At 37.2% G+C, this 27151-nt stretch overlaps 1 protein-coding gene across 1 annotated transcript in view; it reads left to right on the top strand.

Moving 5' to 3' along the window:
• Positions 1 to 290: 290 nt before the first annotated feature.
• LOC131042165 (uncharacterized) overlaps positions 291 to 27151 on the top strand; it is an 85054-nt gene continuing 58193 nt past the window's right edge. Inside the window, exon 1 of the mRNA XM_057975503.2 lies at positions 291 to 718. Within this exon, the coding sequence (XP_057831486.2) occupies positions 299 to 718 (420 nt within the window). The 5' untranslated portion in view covers positions 291 to 298. The remainder of the gene's footprint in view (positions 719 to 27151) is intronic.

The following is a 27151-nucleotide window of genomic DNA, read 5'->3' on the forward strand; positions in this document are numbered from 1 at the left end:
TATTAATACATTTCTTAACAACTATTGGTACATTTCCTAACAACTTTTGGTACATTTCCTAACAAAAATTGATAATTTTTATTTGTTCAATAATTTTTGTTTGAAACAATAAATTTTATTTATTCAATTTTTAGAACAAAAGATATCAACAACCCTCACAACAATTGATACATGCTCAGCGGAATCCTTTCCCTACATTATTTTTTTCCCTTCCATATTTTGAAAAAAAAAAAACAAAGCCAAAAAAGCATGCAACGGACGCCCCCGGAGGAACCCCTAAGAAAAACTAAACGGCCATATGATTGAAGTTTATCTTATGACGTGTATCACTTGGGCGGCGTGCGGAGCAGAGCGAGGCAAAATGTTGAAGTTTCTGTCAAAAGTGAAGATCGATTTCAATGCATTCGATCCGCGAGCGGCATCGGCGCTTGAATTCCTGGCGCAGTGCAGCTCCCTGAAGGCCAGAGACTCCAACCCCAGCTGCCAGGTTATTGTCAACAGACGGACGGACGAGCACCATCCCCAAATAACCATCACATACAGCAATGGCATCGAAGAATCAATCGACGGCTCCATAACCAACGCGCAAACCATTCGCAAAAAGATTTTGGAAACGGGACGGATGTTGGAGACGCAACAGATGTTCAAGGAAGCTGGTCAATCATGGCCCGTTATGATCCCTGAAGAGGAGCTATATCAGTTTGCCAAGCCCACCAAGGCAAGGATTTAACTCCTAACACCTTCTGCAAATTTTTTTGAAATGATTTTCTTCAAGCATTTATTATTGTCGTTTTAGAACATTTGAATCTCGTACTAGCTTCGGTGGCGCTCAAGTCGATGTAATTCAATTCATAAAATCCCTTACCAATGAAAACCCTTAGCACTTGAAAAACCCAACTCATTAAAATCCTTGATGGTAATATATTCAAATCTACTTAAAACGCTGATTAGCTTAAGAATCTGGGCAAAACCCAGCCAGTCGTATGCTCAAATCCAATTAAACTAGTAAGTAGCTCTGGAAACTGGGCAAATCCAGCTGGTCATATGCTCAAATCCAATTAAAAAATTTGGACGATTATCTTAAGTAATTCAATTTTACATGTGATTATGAGCAAAAGTATTATATAGGAACAGAAAATGCTAATAATTCAGTTAAGAACTAGCAGATTCCATGAACTGTCTGATCTTATTCACATCATTAAATTTTTTTATTTCATTTCATTCTGTTGTATCGTATTTTTAACCGCCTTTTTTTGAAAAAAAATTAACTATGATAGAATGCCATTGCCTCTTTTCTAGGTGTTACTGCAATGTATTATAGGAGCAATTTCAGGCAGGATACCTAACAAATCAAATAAAAAAGAACTGGATTAGGGTGGTAGATTCTTCGTAATAGGCATGAACCCGAGGAACATTTTCTTCATTGTTACCCTTTTCAAGTAGAGATTTATCATCTTGCAAGAAGAACTGGAACATTTATTATAATCATGTTCAAAGAAGTAGAGGATTTGGTATACATTCACTGTACCTTTCAGACAGTTCTGGAATCTTTGAGTTCTTAACTGAACTATTAGCATTTTCTGTTCCTATATAATACTTTTGCTCATAACCACATGCAAAATTGAATTACTTGAGTATCTGGGCAAAGCCCAGCTGGTCATATGCTCAAATCCAATTAAACTAGTAAGTAGCTTTGGAAACTGGGCAAAATCCAGCTGTTCATATGCTCAAATCCAATCAAACTAGTAAGTAGCTTTGGAAACTGGACAAAACCTAAATGGTCATATGCGCAAATCCAATCAAACTGGTAAGTGTTAGTTTTAGCAATCAGATTTACGGTAAGAAACAGAAAACATGAAATGCACACATAACACAGTGATACCCTGGGAAAACCTCCCTCTTGGAGGTGAAAAACCCAGCAAGAAATGTCTCAGATCAGATTGAACAATAACACAGTGGCAGATTACAACTTCACCCGTCCTAGGGCACACATCAACTATAGCAAAACTTATCTGAATCTGGAAGACAGAGTGTATATGCAGGTCACTGTCAATCTGAGACAGAATTCGGCAGCCTTGACATACTTCACAAGCCCTTGAACAAGTTCGGCAGCCCAGGATGGTATTTGCTCAGCCTTAGGTAATGTTCGCCCAGCTTGGTATGCAAGTTCACTCAACCTTGAGGATGATCGCTCAGCTTGAGAACTCCAATTCGCTGCCTTAGACGGATTTGCCAATGCAGATATAATTCGCTTGATGATGCTGCTATTAATCAAAGATAGTTCGCATATGAGAGGATAGATAATCGCTTGTGTTGTTTCTTGTGATCCTTGGTTTCATTGCTTATATATGATATGATGCTCATCATTATCCCTTGGTTGGCCTTGCATAATTTGGTGCCAAGATATAATTTGAATTCACAAGTTACTTATGGGTCAGGACCCATCTACAAGATACATAACAATGAGTCTTACAAGTTACAAGTTAAATCAATCGCCCAAATAGGGCCTGCCCCAATTTGAGTTAACATACACAGTAAGCTACCAAGATGCTAAGGCCGACAGGCCAATTAGCATTTAGGTGTACTAGGTCGGCCCTAGAAGGGATCCGACCTAGCTACACATCAACAGTAAGTAGCTTGGAAAATGGGCAAAAGCTGGTCATATGCTCAAATCCAATCAAACTATTAAGTAGCTTTGGAAACTGTACAAAACCTAAATGGTCATATGCTCAAATCCAATCAAACTAGTAAGTAGCTTGGAAACTGGGCAAAACCCAGCTGGTCATATGCTCAAATCCAATCAAACTAGTAAGTAGCTTTGAAAATTGGACAAAATCCAGCTGATCACATGCTTAAATCCAATTGAACTAGTAATTAACTTTGGAAGGTGGAGGAAATGTGGATAAATTTGCTAATGAACTTTGGAAGCTGGATAAAATCTAGTTGGTAAAATGTTCAAACCCAATAAAGCTCTCTTGCTAGCTTAGAGAGCTGAATAACTGTAACTGAGCAAAATCATTACTAAACCAAAGGCGAGAAAGTAGCCTCAATCATATTTTGCTACCTTTTTGGGAAGTAACTATTTGTCACATGAAAATTGTACTAAATTTGATGGCCTTTAAGTGGATATTATTCAATTCATAAAAATCATAACTAATGAAAAATTCCTAGCTCATAAAACCCCAACTTGTCAAAGCCCTAGATGGTTGTGTTTTTAAGTCCAACAAAACTAGTAACTGCTTTCATAGTTAGATAAATCTTGTTAATGCATGGTAGCTTATGCAAGATAAGATCTTCCTAACCTTCCTTGTTCTGTTATTTATCTACATGCTTCATGTCTGATTTATATTGCATATGATTATCGGATTGTACAAACATTGCTTATCATTATGCTATCGGGCTAACAACCCGATAGCATATTAATGTCAATTGTTAATTGGCATTAATATGCTATCGGGGTATTAATCCAATAGCATATTAAATGCTATAAGTTATTGGGTTAAATTCGCCGATACATACTTGCTATCGGATGCATAAACATTGGCACCGATTCACATCTGTTATCGGGCTTAATTATATCGAGCATATTTGTTATCGGGTTTAATGAATACACCGCTTCATTTGGCATTAACATTGGTTAACAAATGCACCGGTTGGATTATATTCATCGTGCACTTTGAATCATCGGTGTTTATATGAACCGATTCATTAAATTGATCAGTCATTATATTATGATATTACAATATGCTATCGGTGGTTTTTGAACCGATAATCAGCATTGTGTTAATGGTATAATTGTAAAGGCACCGATCAATGGGTGCATTGATCGGTCATGCCTAAAAGGCATGACCGGTCAATACACCAATTGACCGGTTGCCTAAATGATATATATGCCAATTGAATTCATTTGGAGAAGACAGAGAAAATATTAAATGATCTCTCTCCTTCAGACCTGCAGATAAAAATCAGAATTATTAGACATTGACATAATTCCTCATATCCATATATAGCATTCATAGTTCATAACTTGTTCTTTAATTAAAATTGAAATAACTTTACATGGTATCAGAGCCAAGGTAATCGAACCTAAGGCTATTCAATTTTGACAAAATTCAAGGACTAAGTTACAAACTACATCACATTTCCATAATGGCCAATGCTATCAGATTCGAAGATAGACTCGGAGGTAGCGAAGATTTTTTAGCTTGGAAGTTTAGAATCAAAATGATTTTAAGAGAAAACAAAGTTGATTCATATGTCCAAACTGAAAGTGCACAACCAGAAGATGAAACCAAGAAATCCACATGGATCGAGGGAAATGATAAGGCTATTAAAATAATAGTGGATGGGGTAAGAAATAATATAATGCCCATCATTAGAAAGCAGGAGACAGCTTATAAAATGTTCAAGGCACTTGAAAGGACATTTGAGATATCAAATGCAAGTCGTACTCTGGCATTAAAACGAGAGATCAACCATATCAGTATGAACAAAGGGGAGACAATTAACTCCTACTTTATGAGGATATCAAGCCTAAGAGATGACCTAGCTTCCCTTGGATACGACATCCAAAGCAAAGAGTTAACACTCATTGCTCTAGATGGATTGCCTAGTGGATGGAACACATTCGTCCAAGGCATCAGTGCTAGGTCCAAATATCCTAAGTTTGAAAGACTAAGAGATGACTGTCTACAAGAAGAATCTAGATTGAACAAGGTAGGAATAAAACAGAAGAATATAGATGAAGACTTGCAAGTCCTAAATACAAACATCAATAATAAGTACAAAAAGAAGCAATTCAGGAAAAGAAGAGCTAAACAAGGCAAGAACACTTCTAAGAAAGACCTATCACATGTTCAATGTTATAGGTGTGACAAATTCGGACACTATGTTGCAAACTGTCCGGAGAAAGGGAAGCAAGCCACATTTGCAAAAGTGAGGAAATCTAGAAGAGAAAATGACTCTAAGAACTATGTCCTCTACTCAGCACTTACAAGCCATGCTTCAAACAAATCTAACTCATGGGTGATCGACAGTGGTTCATCCAGACATATCAACGGCTTTAGAGAAATACTAGACTCCATGATAGAGAAAGATGATGAGGAAGTAACCATCGGAGACGATTCTTCACATCTAGTCAGAGGAATTGGAACCTGCACCATCAAACTGAAGACAGGCATGTCACTACGACTTGAAGAAGTACTATATGTTCTAGGCATCAAAAGAAATCTAATCTCCATATCAGCACTAGAAGATCAAGGATACAGAGTGACCTTCATGGAAAACAAGGTGTTGGCTTGGCCAAAGAGATCCTCCATCAAAGACGCTAAGGTCATTGGTCGAAGACAAGGCTATTTGTATGAGCTATGTACAGAGCCCAATCTAGCATTGATCCATGAAGCAACTAATGCAAATGAAGTATGGCACAGGAGATTAGGCCATCTGAATTATAGAGCTTTGTCAATCATGGGAAACCTTGTCACAGGTCTACCTAAGTTGAAGCAATATCATTCAGAGGCATGCAAAGGGTGTGCCTTAGGTAAAAATACCAAAAATGCATTTCAGAATAGTACTAGGAAAACTAGCAAAGTTTTGGAGTTAATTCATTCTGATATATGTGGACCTATGTCCGTACCCTCGCTAGGGGGATTTTTGTACTATGTAATTTTTGTTGATGACTACTCAAGGAAGACGTGGATCTACTTTCTGAAATGTAAAGAATCAGAAGAGATCCTAAGTAGGTTTAAAGAGTTTAAAACATTAACAGAAAATCTCTCTGAAAACAAAATTAAAACCTTAAGAATTGACAATGGGGGGGAATACACATCAGGACTATTTAAAGACTTTTGTAAAAATTCTGGGATTAAGAGGGAGTTGACAATACTTTATAATCCACAACAAAATGGAGTAGCTGAAAGGAAAAATAGGACCATAGTAGAAGCTGCCAAAGCCATGATACTAGATCAAAATCTAAACTTGAACCTTTGGGCAGAAACAACTAACACTGCTGTGTACATACAAAATAGATGTCCTCATTCACACCTTGAAGATAAAACTCCTGAGGAAGTCTTTACCAAGACAAAACCAGATATCAGCCATCTTAGGATATTTGGGTGTCCGGTCTATATTCATGTACCTAAAGAGAAAAGACTAAAACTAGAACCCTCTGGAAAAAGGGGAATACTTGTAGGATACAGTGAAACTTCTAAAGCCTACAGAATTTATGTACAAGGGCAGAGAAATATTGAACTCAGTAGGGATGTAATCTTCGAAGAAGATTTAGCCTTCAAAAGGGCCCAAAATACAATAGAACTTGAAATTCATAATCCTACTCCTAACCTAGAAGAAGAACCTACTCCTGAGCTTCAGAGGGAGTATCTTGAGGAAAGTATAAGTGAAACACAAGACCCACCTATAGATAATCGCAAGAAAAGACCACTATGGGCCACCAAAACTATAGCAGAAGCTCAGAAGTTCGCTGCTCCTTCAGGAAACTTCAGGGAAAGCAAGAGGCCTAATAAATTCATCAACTATGTTGCACTTATGAATGATCTCTCTAAAGTTGAACCTAACAATGTTTCAGATGCACTCAAACATCAAGTATGGATAGATGCCATGACTGAAGAATATCAGTCCATTATGAAGAATGATGTTTGGGAGATTGTTCCTAGGCCAACCAAGAAGTTTGTCGTGTCTTCTAAATGGCTGTTTAAAATCAAGCATGCTGCAGATGGCAGTATTGAAAAACACAAGGCCAGATTTGTAGCTAGAGGGTTCTCACAGAAGGAAGGAATAGATTACGAAGAAACATTTGCACCTGTTGCCAGGTACACATCAGTAAGAGCTGTCCTAGCCATTGCAGCAGCAAAGGGGTGGAAGGTACATCAGATGGATGTTAAGACAACATTCCTAAATGGCGAGATCGTGGAAGAAGTCTACTTAGAGCAACCTGAAGGGTTTGAAATTCATGATGCAAAGTCTCATGTGTGTAGACTCAAGAAAGCTCTTTATGGGCTCAAACAGGCTCCCAGAGTTTGGTATGAAAGAATTGACACCTATCTCTCAAAGCTGGGTTTCTCTAAGAATGATGCAGATCTTAATCTCTACCTCAAAAGAAATAAAGACCCATGACCTCTCCTATGGAAACCAACTTCCATAAACTTAAAGAAGCAGCAGCAGAATCAAGACCTACTGACCCCACTCAATACAGGCAGATGATTGGGTCCTTGATGTATCTAGTAAATACAAGGCCAGATATCTGCTATGCTGTTAATGCCTTAAGTCAGTTCATGTGTGAACCTAAGGAGATACACCTGGTTGCAGTAAAGCATATAATGAGATATCTACAAGGTACCCTAAAGCTTGGTCTTAAATATGAAAAGGTTGACATAGATCTACATGGTATCAGAGCCAGGTCCAGGCTAGGAGCCCCAAGCACATGAGAGGTGTGGCTTAAGGGGGGGTGTTGGTGTTGGAAATAAGCCACACCCGGACCAACGATGGACTGGTCCAAGAGGGGCCAGTAGCTCAGTGGTAGAGCACTCCAGCAGTGTATGGAAGGTCCTAGGTTCGAGTCCTAGCTGGTCCATGTCTCAACAAATCTGAGCTTGTCATATGTTCAAATCCAATAAAATATCTTGCTAGCTTTGAGAGCTGAAAAAAACTCTCATTAAAATCCTCACTAGATCTACCAACACATGAAATTAACCTCAATCATATTTTGCAGTTTTTTATTTTTTCAAAGTATTTTTATTGCCATGCTAGATCATTTTGAATGTTGTGGTAGTTTTGGTAGCATGCATGCTGATATAATTCAACTCATACAAACCTTAACTTATGAAAACCATGCTCAAAAAAGCTCTAGCTGATCATTTGTTTAAATCCAATAAAATCTCTTTCTAGCATTGGTAGTTGGACAATCCCTAGCTTAGAATAGCCTAGGTCGTAAAAGTCCTCATTGAATCAACCAAGGAAAGATTTTAACATAAATTATCTTCTACAGTGATTCCACGTGGTAAAATTCAATGTCATATTGGCTTTGATATTATGAAAGTTGATAAAATTCAACTGTAATGTCCCCACTTGGGATTTCCCTTGATTTAAACCTGAGACATCCATTCTAACCTCAGTCACAAGGTTCGAATTCGAATTCGAATTCGACAGCCATGAAATTCGGATGAAATTCAACAAGGGAAAATTTCGAAAAAAAATTCGGATAAAATTCGCCTTCTATAATTTTGTTTATTTTTAAATATCAGAATAGCGACCCTTGTTGGAGAAAATCCGAGGGCGACCCAGCAGTTGCAGACACCCATGACCCAATAGGTACAAAGCATATACAAAGAATACCCACGACCAGCTGAGTTGTGTTTAGAGGCGGATAGCAGTGCTTTATAGAGGAAATTCGATTAAATTCGATTTTTTTTATAGAAGTTTGAAATTCGATTAAATTCGAACCTCATCCATGAAAATCGCTGTATCCTGTGACTTAGATTCTAACCACAAATTAGAATAATAATATATTAATAAATACAATTTTATCAGAATTAGATATATTTTACTATAAAATTTTAAGATTAATTCGAATAATGGAACTTATCTTGATCAGCTTTCCGGATTTTGACAGTTGACGATATGTTATGACTGATAGAGTTAATGATACTAGCAGTTCTGAAGGCTTCATTCATTGATATGAGTATGCAGTTTGTGTCTATGACTGATTTTGTAATGGCAACTGTACTGTTGTAGTTTGCGTTGTAGTTCTTTGTCACTATGCTACGTATATACTGTCATCCCTGACACCAGTCCATGTATTCATGCGATCTGGTTTACTGACTCTGTGCATATAGAACCACCCAACTGGGCAATGATGGTGGTGTTCTTCCGGTTTTCTATCCATAAGTATATATAACCACTTTATGCCAAAATGTGAATGAACAACTCAGCTCATCCCCACGCATACCACTAAGAACAAAGATGTTACTGCTTGTAACATAATAACAGTTCTGATCTTATCAATCCATGATGATCTTATTAGATGCTTTGATTCCTTTCCTTTATATATCTCAATGTGAGGGAGAGGTCACACCACTTCATCATGTATACCCTTTGGCAAGAGACACACCCTTTAAAAGAGTGCAACTCTTCATTATTTCTGCCCTTTGAAAGGGACACAACCTCTCATAATCAGGTCTGCACTTATTATTTAAATCCGATCTGCACCTCTCATTTTCAAATTATTCCCCCTCTCAAATGAGGTTCTCTTCTCCCTTTTATATATCATTGTTGAGGGAGTCACAACTTTTCCTTTCATGTCTTTTGACTTTTCATTAACTTAATTAATTTTTAATTAATCATATTTAATTATATTATTTTATATTTTAATTTAATTTTATTATTAAATTTTATTTCAAAGTGGGGACATTACATCAACTCACGAAAACCCTAGCCGTTCGTAAGCTTTAATTCAATAAAACCATTCAATGGGCTTGTTAGCCAGAGAAACTCTAGCTTGTCATTTTTCAAATCCAATGAAAGTTCTGAATATCTAAGATAGTTGGAAAAGCCCTGGCTCAAAATTTCCCTAGGTGACAAAATTTCTCACTAGATATGCTGAGGCAAGGATACAAAATTTTAATATCAATCATATTTTGTAGTTTGTTTTTTGAATATTTCTGATTTGTGATTCTAAAGCACTTGAATATTCTATTAACTTTTATATCATGCACGTTGATTAAATTCAATACACAAAAGTGTACCTCATAAAAACCCTAATTAACCATGTGTTCAAATCCAATAAATCTTCTTACCAGCTTTTAGTTGTACAACTAGATCAGAAAAGTACTAGAACATAAAAACCCTCCCCGATCCCACGAAGGCAAGGTTTTAACTCAATTTCTTGCAGTTTTTTGTCTTGGAAGTATTAATGATTCTAGAGAACACTTGAATCACATACTAGCTTTAATAGCATGCTGGTTGATAAAATTCAATCGAGGAAAATCCTTTGTAAGGAACCTAGCAGGGCATGTATTAAATCCTATGAAATCTCTTAATAGCTTTGATAATTGTACAAAACGTAGGTCATAGAAATGCTCACTAAACTGCCAGGCGAAGGATTTAGCCTCAATCATCTTTTGCATATTTTTTTTCTAACTATTTTGATTTTTGATGCCAAAGCACTTGAATCATGTATAGCTGTATTAACACTAAATTTTTTTTCCACCCTGTTTCTCTTATTGTTATTGAACAGAGATTGTGAAAATCCTAGCTTATATTATTGCTGACTTAAGCTACACCACTTAGCTCATATACTTAAAGTTATATATGTATATATTGTAGGATATTAGGCTAAACTCAGTTGTACGAAACGTAGGAAAAATTTAAATCATTGAACTTTGGAACTTGAACCCTGGACTTAGCTTTAACCTTTATTAGGTTTAAGGTGTTCAATTCATTAAAATAAAAAGTCATATTTCTGTATCGCTAAGCTGACATTTTGGGCACAGAGTTGGGTATGGGTTAGCCAGTATGGCAATGTTTTTCCCCTGGGTTTGGCAGTGCCCAGTTTGGCCATATATATATATATGTATGTATGTATGAAAATACCTATATTTTGCCCCAAAAGAGGTTCAGAATTGAAAACATAGTTGATAATGGTAAAAATAACTGAAATCAGTCATCCAGATAAAAAATATACAGTTAAACTTTATCCTCCAGAATGGTTGTGAAATATTGAGGGTAAGTATAAACTTTATAAGTCCTATGTGTGTGTGTGTGGGCTTAAAAAATTTCAAATTTTAAAACTGTTTCCTACACCATGATGTGTTGGTACTGTCTGCATCTGATGAAAAACTGGAAAAACAGACATACTCCTGAAACACCTGAAAATGGTGCTGTCAAATGCCATCATTTTAATTTTAATATCTGAAGAGAACCTGTTTACGAGGAATTACTATTGAGAAGTTGTAGTCACATTCATGACAAAAAGTGAGAGGAAAACAATGGATGCTGCTGCTACTGCAATTGGAACACTGCCACTTCTGCAATTCTTGACTGGCTCTCCTTTTCATTATCCACATTCTGCTGGTGCACAAAACATGTATTGCAAAGGTTATGCCCTTCATGCAATTCTGGGTGGTTTATTTTTAATTTTGGGCATGAGTTAACCCTGGCCTGCCCTGGGTATGCCCAAGGCATGGCCCTGCTATCTTGGGTACCTTGGGCATATCAAGGCTAGACCTGTGCCCATACCTGTATCGTCATGGTGAACCCAGTAACATAGCTTTATTGGATTCAAAGTTGGTACAGATGATTAGCTCAAATGAACTGGAGTGTGGAAAAACTCCGAGGAATGGTATTTAATTTCTGGAATAGGTTCATTTTAGTTAAGTTTGGCAAGCTGCAAATCAATCTCATTTCTCATTTTTTTATTCTTGTGGGATGCATTGGTAATTCCATATGGATTAGACTTGGCTATGAAAATCCTAGTTTGGTACATGTTGGACTCCATAGCTAAACCAACACAATGGATTTGGTGTAGTTAGGATAGTTTCAAGATTCTAGGTAGGGTTAAATGTTTTTATGGACTTGTCTTAGAGTTTTCTTTGTGCGTATAGTTCATGGCTTCCCCATTTGGGCCTTGTATGTAGTCTGAGTTCCGCCCTTTACCCATATGCAACTTCTATGTTATGGGTCATGCAATTCATCATATAGTCTTTTCACTTCTAAGAATCAAAACCTGATCCTTACATTTCATTATATATACAGTCAATACCTTGTTTGCTGGCAAGACCATGCAATCTTATGCTGGTGTTATCTAAGCAATTATTTCAAATCGTGTGGTGCAGGAGCACCTTGGTGGTCATATGCTTCTATAAGGTCATTACGAGTCATGTCAAGTTTCATGTCATGTCTAGATGGGAATAAGGTCATGAAAGACCATTCTTTATGTAATAAGGGTCCTTGAGACCATTATGTAATGTTTGAGTTCAATTTGTAGTCTTTATCAATCATTTCAAATCAATTGTAAGGCCTTTGATGCCAATTGTTGCCATAAAGACCTATAAGGTCCTAGTTGAGTCAATGATAGTCAAATCACTCAAATGTGTTAATGATGGGTGAAAATGATGTAACTTGTGTCTTGAAGTCATTTCTAGCATGTTGGAAAGGTTTTTGGTGGGTTTGAAGTCATTTGGCAAAATGGTGTCACAAAATGTAAAAGTTGCTTGAATGGTGTCACAAAATGTAAAAGTTGCAAGCAACTTTTACAAGTTGTCAAGCAACATTATTAAATTGTAACCCCAACGGTTAACTGAGTTCCAAAATATGGTTATAACTGTTGGAAATGGTCAGGGCATGTATAAAAAGCCTCCCTTGGATTGGGGAGTGGTTGTTGTTGTTGCCGTATGTGAAGTTTGGAGAAAGAAATCATTAAAACTAGAAGCATGTTCCAGCAGATTTTCTGCAACAGCGCTGCTATTTTGTTCATAACTTTTCTGTACGGTCAGATGAAGGCATGAGACCAAAGGCATTTGTTAGCACCGTGAATCACCTTTCGTTTGATACCAATTTTGTTTAATTTCATTGAGTTTTGAGCCCGGTACAAGTATCTTCCTGAAAGTGGGTCAGAAACCCTTGTTTTGAGGGTTGTTACAAAGAAATGAAGAGATCTCGCCATCCCACTAAGATCTGAAGCCCAAATTTGGTGGGATGGTAGGTGTAGAGGTCCTTCAAGTGGGTTTTCAATCATTTTTGCAGGAGATGTGTTTTGGGACAGAAATGAAGCATTGATTGCCTAACATCATCATGTGTTAAGCCAAGTAAGCATGAGAATGAGGGTTGGAGTAGGTCTAAGACAAATTTGAATGCTTGGGCACCAAAAGTTGGTGGAATTGGTGGTTTGGAGACAGAATACAAGTGTTGGAACCATTGGCTTGGTGTTTGTGTAAGTTTTTGGGGTATCTCCTTTGTAAAAGTGACCTAACTGCCCCTTAAAAAGGACAGCAATTTTTTTGACCTGTTTTATCTGAAACAACCCTAGACCAAATTGATCTATTTTGTATAAGTCTCAAAAGGGTATCCTAAACAAGTTTTCTTTTGTGTTTGTGACCCGTGGTTCAAAAGTTATTGCCCAAAAACCCCAAAAGTAGGGCAAGTAGGCCTAATAGGACAGTCTAAGGGAAGGACTTTGTGAATGACTTTGGGACCTTGTAAGTTGGAGTTTTTGTTGTATTTGGATTCTTCCCAATATCAAAATAACCCTGAGATTAGTGTGCCCAAGCAATGGAGATTGGTTTCTTTGCGTTGCTCTTGTAACCTTGAAGACAAGACTCCTCGTGTCACTTTAGAGACATGATTTTGAGTCCCACCATGTGTTCTATCACCTTGACCAGTTGCAAGTCTATTTTTTGATTTCAGATTCACCTCGAAGTCCTCTGCATCATCGTGGCAGATTTTTTCACATTTTGTTGTACTCTAGTTTTATTTTGTCAAATTTATCTTTATAGGGGTATGGGTAATAACTATTAAGCATTTCAGGAAACGATTCTTTTAGCATTCTAAAATATCCAGTACAGAATCTTCAATGTTTGGGACATTTGTTGAGGTTGACCATAATGCAATGGCTTCTACTGTATGAAGATATGTGAAAAATTCCTAAATTTGAGATAATGTTGAGCTGCTTTAACCCAAACATGTAATCTATAATAGAATCTACATCAGGTTTGTGAAATGTGGCAATGGGGAATTTTCAAATTTGGACACAGGAACCCCTGTCAGGAACATCAGTCCTCTCATCCTTGGGGCTTTTTCATCTTGGAGTGGATTTACTCTGCCTCTCGCTAACAGCACCCGTCTCTCTTGGGGAATAGAATTAAAATTGATTAAGTACTTAGACTGTGAATATATTTGTCTTTCAATTATTATGAATATATAGGAAATTAAGTATGACTGTCATACACGTTGCAGTCTATATTAATATTATTAATACTACTAGTAAATTCTGCATAAGAATATTATTAGGCTTTATATATTAAGCACATCCCCATGCATACCATCAAGAACCAAGAATGTTACTGCCTGTAACTTAATAACAGTTCTGATCTCATCTGATCGACGGTGATTCTGCATGCTTTGATTCCTTTCCTTTATATCTCTCAATGTGAGGGAGAGGTCACACCTCTTCATCATGTATGCCCTTTGGCAAGAGACACGCCCTTTAATCATTAGCACCCGTTGAAAGTGTGCAACTCTTCATTATTTCTACCCTTTTAAAGGGACAAAACCTTTCACAATCAGATCTGCACTTCTTATTTAAATCAGATCTGCACTTCTGATTCCCATATTATTCCCCTTCAAATGAGTTCTCTTCTCACTTTAATACCTCATATTTGGCGGAGTCGCAACTTATCATTTCATGCCTTTTGACCATTCATTAACTTTAATCAAATTTTAATTATAGTAAATTATATTCTTTTATATTATTTAATATTAATTTTTATTCTTTTATATTTTAATTTTATCATTATTATTTATTATTAAATTATATTTGAAAGTGGGGACATTGCATTTGTCTTTAAGTTATTTCGTTCTGATAATGATGATGTGTGTGTGCACAAAATACTGAGCCATCAAATCTACTATGTAGAGATAAAAACAATCAAGAAGAAGCCTTCTTTTTGATTGTTATTAGTGTTGGTAATTTGTCATTGATGTCAATTAGGTTCATTAAGTCTCATCCTTTCAGATTTCAGTCAGCCTTATAAATACAGATGGTATTAACAGTGATATATATCCTTGAAATGCTGTCTCAATTAAGCCTGTGCAACAGAGAAATGAATAATCAGATATTTGCATCATGTTAAAATATGTATCAAGTTGATGATAAATATGTGTACTCAGCAAAGACAAATTTGCAGTAATACCTGATCACAGTATGACTTTTGTACAAAGTATGTGTGAAAAGTTCTTGGACAATATGTTCAAATTAAAACAAGTCTCATGGTTGGTTGCAATTGAAGCAGTTATAACTTCTTCATTCGATGAGATTAAGTAATTTATCTTAAACATTTGTTAGTGGGCAGTTAAAACTGTGGAAGTTAAGTTTTAGTTGGAGGCAGTTTTATTTGAGTGGTTCGATTTTCTACTGATTACATTCACTCTTTCTATATATATGGTTTGGAGTTTGAATGGTTGAGTGGATTGGAGTATGTGAGAAAGAGAAATTCAAATATATTTATTATATCATCGCATCTACAAATAACAGAATCGGATGCTTACTGTTTGAAAGAAGCAGACATGCTGCAGTAGTACATGTGTGGAAAATGGTGAAACATAGGGAGTGGTGATATGTTTTGAAGAGGAGAATACATGCTCTGTTCTGAGAAATTCCTGTGCACAAGAAAGACATATGTATTTGTGACTGATACAAGATAATTACAGCAGAAAATGAAGGTGATATAACATGCTATATGCCTAAGTGTTTTACATTCTGTAGAATTCTGGTGAGATTGGATCATTTTATTATTGTGGATCAGTTTTCTAGATTCATAACAGTAACAGAAGTGTTTATTACAGTTTGGCTTTTTCCTGAATGTGTTGAGACAGGGGATATTGAATGATGTGTCAAAACAGGATACTGGACTTTGTGGAGACAGGATTATTACAAGATTTGCTTTAAGAACAGGAGTTATAGTATTTCAAAACAAGTCTTAGATTTTTATTCTTTTCTGAGTTTGTCTTGCAGAAAAACAAAGATTTGATTATTATTTTCAAGATAAAACTTTGCAAATATAAAGTATCATGATTATGCAGAAAGATATCTGATATACAGATCAGTTTCAGATTCAATGAGTTTATGGTTTCAGATCGTTCAGTTTGCACAAAAATCAGTTTGATTCTTCAGATTTGTAAAAGAATATTTGTGTATTTGCTTCTGAAAGTGATAGTCTGTTTTAAGACTTGAGTTGGTGTTCAATGGTCTTGGTATTGAAAGTGTTGGTGCACTTTGAGACGGGTTTGGTGACTCCTTAGGGTTGAAGCCCTCAAAACATCGTAATTGGAGTAAAGATTGTGAGGCTGGATTAGGACAGTAGATCCTAGCAGCATTTCTCACCGTGGTTTTCCCACATCGGGTTTTGTTGACGTGTATTTTGTACACCGTCATACACAGAATAAAATACCAATAGGCATCTTATCCTCTCTTGAGAAAATAGTCTCTAACTGCTGAAGATTCGCGTAAAGGATCAGTTAGGTAGACTCCAAGGTTCTTTGATGGCATTTGGTAATCTTCAATTTATCTTCAATGAGTTCATTTCATCTCCTTTCTTGCCTTCAAACATAAAACTTGCTTGATCTTTGCCCAGATCGTACCTTATGAAGAATTTCGCTCTGGTCCTTCAGTGAGGGACAGGAGCGAATTTGACCCTCTAGGCAAAAACTTCATCATTTCGTTGTTTTTGATCAAGTCTGGATGCTCTATCATGCTCATTTCGTCCTTCACCATGCCTTTGATGTCTCGATTCGTCCAAACAAGATCAGGAATGGCTCAACTAAGCATTTTCGCTCTGGTCCCTTGGTGAGGGACACGAGCGAAATTTGACTTTTCGCACTCTCTATCAGGATAATTTTTATGGAATATAACATTTAAGTATAAGAAAGAAGAAACATAACTTCTTATACTTTAAGTTATATTCCATATATACTTTCAGGATGTTTGAGAGTGGTTTCAGACCTCCAGGAGTTATATTGCAAAATCTAGTTTTTGGAGGTTTTTTCAGTTTCCAGACTTAGTCAAATTCAGGATCAGGGCATTCCAGACTTAGCCAAATTTCAGGATCAGGACCTCACTCAAGCCGGACTTGCTATCCTATGTGATCCCCTGGGCAACGTTCAAAATGCAAAGGCTAGCTAACAAAACCCTAAAAAACCGAAAGAACAAACCCTAAAAAGCAAAAAACATGGGTCCCCATTTGCAATGGGGCGATGTGTGAAAACGTCACAACAGGTTTCCACTTAAAATCTTGTGTGTTGTGCTCTTGTTGTTACATCTTTTCAGTTTCTATTGTTGCATCTTTCAAAGCTTTCATTGTGAGATTAAAGCTTGGTGAAAACTTTAAGATGTTAAAAAGAAGTAATGTGTTTTTGTACTACTGATTCACCCCCCCCATCTCAGTAGTACTTCTGTGTTCTACAAGTAGAGGGATCTATTGGGCATCCATTTTTTTGCACCTAAGTTATAGGAGCCGTTGAGAAATTATGTCATAGGACAATAGAACACGTGGATAAAATGGTTGCACTTGGGTGACTATTGCTATAATACCACCCACCACATGTCAATTAGGATGATTCCATTTAAGGCCTTATACGGATATGAGGCAATCTCTTTTGGAAGTTTGGTTCTCCTAGAAAGCTGAGTACTAGGAGCCAAGGATTTTGTGCAACAAAGTGTGGATATCATGAACACTCTCAAGGACAATCTTTTACCATGCCCAAAACCAGCAGAAGATCTATGCCAATTGAAATATCATCGAAAGAACATTTGAAGTTGGAGATTTGGTTTTTTTAAGGCCACAACCATAAAAACAGTTTTCAATGAAAGGTTAGTGGAGCATTAAAGCTAAATCCCCAATTTTATGGGCCATACAAGATCCTAAGAAGGATAGGTGAAGTAGCTTATGAATTGGAGTTGCCTAAGAAAAGCAGAGTCCAAAATGTCTTTCATGTATCCTGACTTAAAAAGGTCTTTGGGCAACATGTTACTTTGTGTGTGGAATTACCCCCACTTGATGACGAAGGCAAACTAATCTTAGAACCTGAAACTGTCCTCAATGTGCGAGAGGTGAGGTTGAGTAATATGACTATTTCTGAATTCTCGGTTAAGTGGAATGGTCTACCCGTAAAAGATGCTATATGGGAAGGAGAGGAAATCTTCAATCATCCCATTTTGAAATTGCTTGAGGACAAGCAATCCGGGGAAGGGTGGACTGTCACAACCCTACCATAAGAAGAACAGGTGCAGTGTAATGCCCCGCCAGAAACCCTAAGGAAAAACATCACAGTCTATGCAACTAAGGGTGAAATATATTTTTTTTTAAAAGAACAAGTGCACTAATTATAACCAATGCACGTTTAATAACACAACGGAAGACTAACACATGATTCCCTAAGGGTTACCAACGAAGATTACTTCGTAGATTATATTAACACCACGGAAAATCCTATTGCTCAACTATTTAGGAAAATTAAACGTTAAAGATAAAAACTACACATACATCTAAATTCCATAGTGAAAGAATCAAAGTACTCCAATGCATTCATTTTATAAATACAAAAGATTAAAACAACTGAATTAACATACATTCCAATGATTCCTTTTTACAATATCCATAAATACATGTTTACAAAAATACCATGAATTACAATGTTACAATATGAAGGTTACATAAAAGTTTGATGCAATGACCAAAAGGTTTCAACTGAACAATGATCACGAACAAGAGCTGGTACATGAACCCCGAACCAAGAACACCAACGAAGCCCTTTCTCGCCTGAAGATACATTCTAGAACATCCGATGGGAAGTGACACTACCACCCGACCATGTGATCCCGAAATGGAACCACCCCACCGTGCTAGGAGATAGTAGAAAACCCTCAAGCAAGAAAAGTAAAACAAGTACGAAAGAAATACATGACTCCGCAAACATTCATGTGACTCACTCACAAACACTAGTGACTCTAAGGAGAGAGTGTCATTGCATAGCTTAAGATGGATACCATGGTACAGCCTCCTAGGTCCCGTCTCTCTGTCCTAGTAACCTCTCCTGGCTTCCAGCTCCAATTAAGTCTCATGCGGACCCTACCATCCTTTCATGAAGACAAGGTGGTAAGTTTGCCATTCCACGGCTTCTTGTAACATTATGAACCCTGTACAAGCACTACACCTATGCACGAGGCACATTATCTTAATTAATGTTTATCTCACCCATCCCAAATCAATTTTTAGGTTATCACTTTTTAACTGACTTTCGACGGGTTATCCTATCATCCACTTCGGGCACGACCCCCGCTCGAAAGCCACTCTCACACATAGGACACTACAGGAAAGGTCTCTCTACGAGAACTCTATGGCGACACAGACAACCATACCTATTCCTGACAAACCACAGGTGAAAGAAACACAACTTACTAACCCAAGATTGACCATGTGGACAAAACACGCAATGGCTCATAAGGTTATACAATCTACACCTGACCAAGAAACATTGGACACTTATGACAACTTAATCCGAACTACGACAAAATTTAGACTTGACTGCAACCACCATTTAAACAAGGCAATCTTTTCGTAAAACATCCAAATACATAAATAACTTGTAGTAAGAATAAACGTTGCCAAAGAGATAATTTAACCCAAGACACATAGGATAGTTTAGACGGTATAAATTCAGAATTTAAAACCTTATAATATGATTAAGAGGTCAATTACTCTTATTAACTATTATAGGGAAGCAACATTATTTTATGGCAACCTCGATAATTTTCAATTCCACTTTATTCAAGATTATACCATAATTTAGGATCAAAATATTTATATTTATTTCTTCATAGAAGTCTTACAAGAAGACATAGTACATTACTCAACTTATAATAGAAATGATGGTATCTTTATTTCTTGACATTAGAAGGGATACAACACGTTACATCATTCTTCCGAAGAAGATGGGAAAGTGCATTCGTCAGACTCTATAGGATCTAAAGGAGCATAACTTTCAGATTTGCTTTCACTCAAGGAAAAATACCCCACGGATTCATTATCGCTTAAGGGTGTATACTCCTCCGACGAGTCAGAATTTATGACTATCGGCCTCACTGGCGAGCACTCTAGCTCAGGCTCTTTTCCTTTTACAGTAGTAATTTCTTTTGTTGGATATTGAATAGGGTCTTTTCCTATCACTTTGCTCTCTTCAGGAGTTGAGTTCACTTCAGAAGGGACGTCATCCAAGACAGGTTTGACAGGCGTCAGGGAATCTTTCTTGACTTTTAGATAATGGGCATACCTAGCTACGGATTTCCGAGCTGTCTGTTTGACACACACCATCTCTGTAATGTTTTCAATAGGAAGCTATTACTCTCCAACCTTATCTAGAGAAATGACTAAAAAGTCCTATAACCTAGGTTCTTAAAACACAAGCAAGAATTTCCTTCTATTTATCAAAAGTGTGCAATATGTTCCTAAATTGCAAAATAACCAATCATTTAGACTATTATAGTAATTAACTTAATTACATCTATCACCCAATGATTTTTCATTCATCTCGAATAATAATACCTTTCCATAACCATAACATAAGCAGGATCATACTCATAACTTACAACAAAAACTTTTGTAAATAATAATAAGCCAACAATAAAGAAAATTTCTAACCTCTTGTAATCTTGACCGGTTTGCAAGACCTCGACGCCCTTCCGCCAAATAGTAACGCGCCTTGCTTGCGAACCTATCTCCAATATACTCCCAACTCTATCTCAAATCTAACTCTCTTTGATACTTCAAAAGTATCCTCTCTATCTCTCTATCCTATTCTATTTTTCTCCTTTATTCTATTATTTCCTCTATTCTATTCTTTCCTCTTGAGTCTTCCGTCCTTCCTTGGATGCGAATGAATGTCTCTTTTTCCTTTCTCCGACCTCTATTTATCCTAAAATTCCTTATAACTTCTCCCCACTCATAGGCTCGATGATGGTGATTGATGAGGAGTCTTCAATGAAATACGTTGAGTTGCAATTTGACTTTATCTCAACTCTTTAATTATTCTAATTGTTTGTCCATCCTTTACCCTACACGTCTAACATGTTATTGCAGTTCGTAGAGCATGGGTCGACTATGCATCTCTTCCCATCGTTGGCTTTACTATTTTCATGGCACACGTGCCTTCTAACTCATCTCTCTGTGCAGTTATAAATCATTTTCTTGCAGTTGTTTACCATGATAGAGGTCTATCTCCATGTGATCTCCTCGAAATGAGTCCATTTCTATGTTATCTACGGCTTCTACTCTCCTTGATCGTGATTATAGCAGCTTATCGGTTGAATGGAGAGGTTGGTAAAGTGTATCAAACACTTATGTGTTTGTATTCGACAATTTTCTTGTTATATCTGCCAGGTCTACGCCTTGGCATACACGTTGAGCCTCACTATGCATAGTTTATGCCATTACTGAGTGTCTTCTTCCAGCTGCGTGGAATGGAGGAGTCTAACGTGTATGATAGCAGATCTATCCATGGCCACGTTTCCTATGTTTATGCTATAAACCGTTTGCATGCTATTACTCTACGTTGGAACTTCAAGATTCTGCATATAATGGCTGGTTATTGTCCAGTCTATCATTGTGATCTCATGTCAAATCCTCTATCTTCTGCGTTAACTATCATTTGCCTTCGTTTAACCTGCCATCATGGTGTCTACTGCTACGTAGTCGGTGTTATCGCCATGTGGTCTTGGTTTTATACAAATTGCCTTTAATATGCCTCCCACCGTATTCACCAACGTGGAGTTTGGTTTGCAAAATAATCGGTGCGTCCCACCGTATTGATTTGTTGACGTGGGGTATGAAAAGTAAGAAGGGAGGAGGGCATGTATAACAAAAAGGACACCGTGATGGTAGGTTAAACGAAGGCAAATGATAGTTAACGTAGAAGATAGAGGATTTGACATGAGATCACAATGATAGACTGGACAATAACCAGCCATTAAATGTAGAGTCTTGAAGTTCCAACGTAGAGTAATAGCATGCAAACGGTTTATAGCATAAACATAGGAAACGTGGCCATGGATTGATCTGTTATCATACACGGTAGACTCCTCCATTCCACGCAGCTGGAAGAAGACACTCAGTAATGGCATAAACTAAGCATAGTGAGGCTCAACATGTATGCCAAGGCGTAGTCCTGGCAGATATAACAAGAAAATTGTTGAATACAAACACATAAGTATTTGATACACTTTACCAACCTCTCCATTCAACCGATAAGCTGCTATAATCACGATCAAGGAGAGTAGAAGCCGTAGATAACATAGAAATGGACTCATTTCGTGGAGATCACGTGGAGATAGACCTCTATCATGGTAAACAATTGCAGGAAAATGATTTATAACTGCAGAGGGAGATGAGTTAGAAGGTACGTGTGCCATGAAAATAGGAAAGCCAACGATGGGAAGAGATGCATAGTTGACCCATGCTCTACGAACTGCAGTAACATGTTAGACGTGTAGGGTAAAGGATGGATAAACAATTAGAATAATTAAAAAGTTGAGATAAAGTCAAGTTGAAACTCAACGTATTTCATTGAAGACTCCTCATCAATCACCATCATCGAGCCTATGAGTGGGGAGAAGTCATAGGGAATTTTAGGATAAATAGAGGTGGGAGAAAGGAAGAAGAGACATTCATTCGCATCCAAGGAAGGATGAAAGACTCAAGAGGAAAGAATAGAATAGAGGACAGAATAGAATAGAGGAGAAAAATAGAATAGGATAGAGAGATAGAGAGGATACTTTTGAAGTATCAAAGAGAGTTAGATTTGAGATAGAGTTGGGAGTATATTGGAGATAGGTTCGCAAGCAAGGCGCGTTACTATTTGACGGAAGGGCGTCGAGGTCTTGCAAACCGGTCAAGATTACAAGAGGTTAGAAATTTTCTTTATTGTTGGCTTATTATTATTTATAGAAGTTTTTGTTGTAAGTTATGAGTATGATCCTGCTTATGTTATGGTTATGGAAAGGTATTATTATTTGAGATGAATGAAAAATCATTGGGTGATAGATGTAATTAAGTTAATTACTATAATAGTCTAAATGATTGGTTATTTTGCAATTTAGGAACATATTGCACACTTTTGATATATAGAAGGAAATTCTTGCTTGTGTTTTAAGAACCTAGGTTATAGGACTTTTTAGTCATTTCTCTAGATAAGGTTGGAGAATAATAGCTTCCTATTGAAAACATTACAGAGATGGTGCGTGTCAAACAGATAGCTTGGAAATCCGTAGCTAGGTATGCCCATTATCTGAAAGTCAAGAAAGATTCCCTGACGCTTGTCAAGCCTGTCTTGGATGACGTCCCTTCTGAAGTGAACCCAGCTCCTGAAGAGAGCAAAGTGATAGGAAAAGACCCTATTCAATATCCAACAAAAGAAATTACTACTGTAAAAGGAAAAGAGCCTGAGCTAGAGTGCTCGCTAGTGAGGCTGATAGTCATAAGTTCTGACTCGTCGGAGGAGTATATGCCTTTAAGCGATAATTAATCCGTGGGGTATTTTTCCCTGAGTGAAAGCGAATCTGAAGGTTATACTCCTTTAGATCCTATAGAGTCTGACGAATGCACTTTTCCATCTTCTTTGGAAGAGTGATGTAACATGTTGTATCCCTTCTAATGTCAAGAAATAAAGATACCATCATTTCTATTATAAGTTGAGTAATGTACTATGTCTTCTTGTAAGACTTCTATGAAGAAATAAATATAAATATTTTGATCCTAAATTATGGTATAATCTTGAATAAAGTGGAATTGAAAATTATCGAGGTTGCCATAAAATAATGTTGCTTCCCTATAATAGTTAATAAGAGTAATTGACCTCTTAATCATATTATAAGGTTTTAAATTCTGAATTTATACCGTCTAAACTATCCTATGTGTCTTGGGTTAAATTATCTCTTTGGCAACGTTTATTCTTACTACAAGTTATTTATGTATTTGGATGTTTTACGAAAAGATTGCCTTGTTTAAATGGTGGTTGCAGTCAAGTCTAAATTTTGTCGTAGTTCGGATTAAGTTGTCATAAGTGTCCAATGTTTCTTGGTCAGGTGTAGATTGTATAACCTTATGAGCCATTGCGTGTTTTGTCCACATGGTCAATCTTGGGTTAGTAAGTTGTGTTTCTTTCACCTGTGGTTTGTTAGGAATAAGTATGGTTGTCTGTGTCGCCATAGAGTTCTCGTAGAGAGACCTTTCCTGTAGTGTCCTATGTGAGAGAGTGGCTTTCGAGCGGGGGCCGTGCTCGAAGTGGATGACAGGATAACCCGTCGGAAGTCGGTTAAAAAGTGATAACCTAAAAATTGATTTGGGATGGGTGAGATAAACATTAATTAAGATAATGTGCCTCGTGCATAGGTGTAGTGCTTGTACAGGGCTCATAATGTTACGAGAAGGCCTGGAATGGCAAACTTACCACCTTGTCTTCATGAAAGGATTGGTAGGGTCCGCATGAGACTTAATTGGAGCCGGAAGCCAGGAGAGGTTACCAGGACAGAGAGCCGGGACCTAGAAGGCTATACCATGGTATCCATCTTAAGCTATGCGATGACACTCTCTCCTTAGAGTCACTAGTGTTTGTGAGTGAGTCACATGAATGTTTGCGGAGTCATGTATTTCTTTCGTACTTGTTTTACTTTTCTTGCTTGAGGGTTCTCTACTATCTCCTAGCACGGTGGGGTGGTTCCATTTCGGGATCACATGGTCGGGTGGTAGTGTCACTTCCCATCGGATGTTTTGGAATGTATCTTCAGGCGAGGAAGGGCTTCGCTGGTGTTCTTGGTTCGGGGTTCATGTACCATCTCTTGTTCGTGATCATTGTTCAGTTGAAACCTTTTGGTCATTGCATCAAACTTTTATGTAACCTTCATATTGTAACATTGTAATTCATGGTATTTTTGTAAACATGTAGTTATGGATATTGTAAAAAGGAATCATTGGAATGTATGTTAATTTAGTTGTTTTAATCTTTTATTTTTATAAAACGAATATATTGGAGTACTTTGATTCTTTCATTACGGAATTTAGATGTATGTGTAGTTTTTATCTTTAACGTTTAATTTTCCTAAATAGCTGAGCAATAGGATTTTCCGTGGTGTTAATATAATCTACGAAGTAATCTTCATTGGTAACCCTTAGGGAATCATGTGTTAGTCTTCCGCTGTGTTATTAAACGTGCATTGGTTATAATTAGTGCACTTGTTCTTTTAAAAAAAAAAATATTTCACCCTTAGTTGCATAGATTGTGATGTTTTTCCTTAGGGTTTCTGCCGGGGCATTACATGCAGTATGAGGAAGTTGACTTGATGCAAAGCCTAATGATTTCCCAATCAGAAATCTATACCAGCGATAATATCACTCAACAAATGAATGAAGGATTAACAGGTTTGATTAGGATTAGTTATGGTAGGGATTAACTAAAGGATTAGCATGTTTGATTAGGATTAGTTAGGGTAGGGATTAACTAACTCCAATTGGTGCGATTGATGAGAAGTCAAAGGGCATAAAGATAAGGCACAACCGTTGCAAGTAGTTACCCTTGTGGAAGAGACATGCCTCTTCAAGGCGTGAGAAGGTATAAAGGACAAGGATGAGCATTGGAAAAGGGATCATCATCAGCTAAGAATCAAGTACATCAATCAACGAACAATATGCAGACTCAGAAAATTGTGTAAACAGCAGAAATATAATTAGGATCAGATTCTTATCAACCTTATTCAGATCTGCTATAATCGGCATCTAACAATTTGAATAATTGTGCTTATGCTATATATTTACTTATAAGTACATCAATCAACGAACAATATGCAGTCTCAGAAAATTGTGTAAACAGCAGAAATATAATTAGGATCAGATTCTTATCAACCTTATTCAGATCTGCTATAATAGGTATCTAACAATTTGAATAATTGTGCTTATGCTATATATTTACTTATGCGTTAATTGTCAATATTTATTTCCTATATACTTATATTTATGATTGGAAATGAATTGCTTATGTTTGATTAATAAATCTGTTTGTAAGCCCCCATCATGTATTGAAGGAAGGAGTAAGGAAGAGGGGAATCACGAGGATTGCCATCTAAGTAGGCCACCTCGAGTGGATGTCCATGTTGCTTGCCACCAGGCCAAGAGGGCCAAAGATGTGCTCTTGGGCTTAGATAGTAATTGTCAATATTTATTTCCTATATACTTATATTTATGATTGGAAATGAATTGCTTATGTTTGATTAATAAATCTATTTGTAAGCCCCCATCATGTATTGAAGGAAGGAGTAAGGAAGAGGGGAATCACGAGGATTGCCATCTAAGTAGGCCACCTCGAGTGGATGTCCATGTTGCTTGCCACCAGGCCAAGAGGGCCAAAGATGTGCTCTTGGGCTTAGATAGGACAATCTGGAAACCCTCATTACGATCTCCTCTCCGACTCTACAAGTATGGCTATTGATCTTAGGAGATGAGGCATGGATAGGGAAAGTAGGTACAAGCACTCCACTAGGTAGGCCACCTCAAGTGTATGTCCATGTTGCCTGCCACCGGGGCCAAGTGGGCCAAAGTTCCGCTCTTGGGCTTAGCGTGGGATGGCTTCAGGCAGACCTATGACGCTTCTTCCCCCAAACACTAGTGTGTTTGTATAATATTATAGATATCATGTTAATATGATGTGGTCTTTTCTAACCCTAATAATTGGAAGTTTGAATATATATATTATCTAAAAATTCTTTTTACTTGGTAAGATATAACCCTAACCTTAATTTGTCGCAATTGTGATCTTAGGGGACATTAGGAAGGGGACATTACATTAAGGCCTAGGATGTCATGTTGCTTAGGTCTACACACTTGATCCCAACTAATTAGACTTCATTTTTTAGAATCCAAATGGCTTGTCAATAAGAATATCCTAGAGAGAGCATCATGTAATGCCGGCCTAGGATGTCATGTTGCTTAGGTCTACACACTTGATCCCAATTTAATTAGACTTCATTTTATAGAATCCAAATGGCTTATCAATAAGAACATCCTAGAGAGAGCATCATGTAATGCCCCCTAATGGGGCCCTCTTATATTCTGACCTAGAATCACAATTTTATTGCATAGTAAATATAATAGAGGGACACTATTGTCAACTATAGCTTGGTTTGGGTCTTGCACAACAGGTTACTCAACATTTCCATTATGTTATGATAGATCATATATTCAACTTACTTTATATATTGCCCAGTTTATATGAAGGATTCAACAACCCTTTCTCTCCCTACACCTGTCCCCATTATGGAGCTCAAGGAGAATCACACAGTGCGCCTCGAGTCTATCCCTCTCCAACAAGCCCAAGAGTACCAAGG

Source organism: Cryptomeria japonica, chromosome 5 (genome assembly GCF_030272615.1).
Source record: "Cryptomeria japonica chromosome 5, Sugi_1.0, whole genome shotgun sequence".
Classification (NCBI taxonomy): domain Eukaryota; kingdom Viridiplantae; phylum Streptophyta; class Pinopsida; order Cupressales; family Cupressaceae; genus Cryptomeria; species Cryptomeria japonica.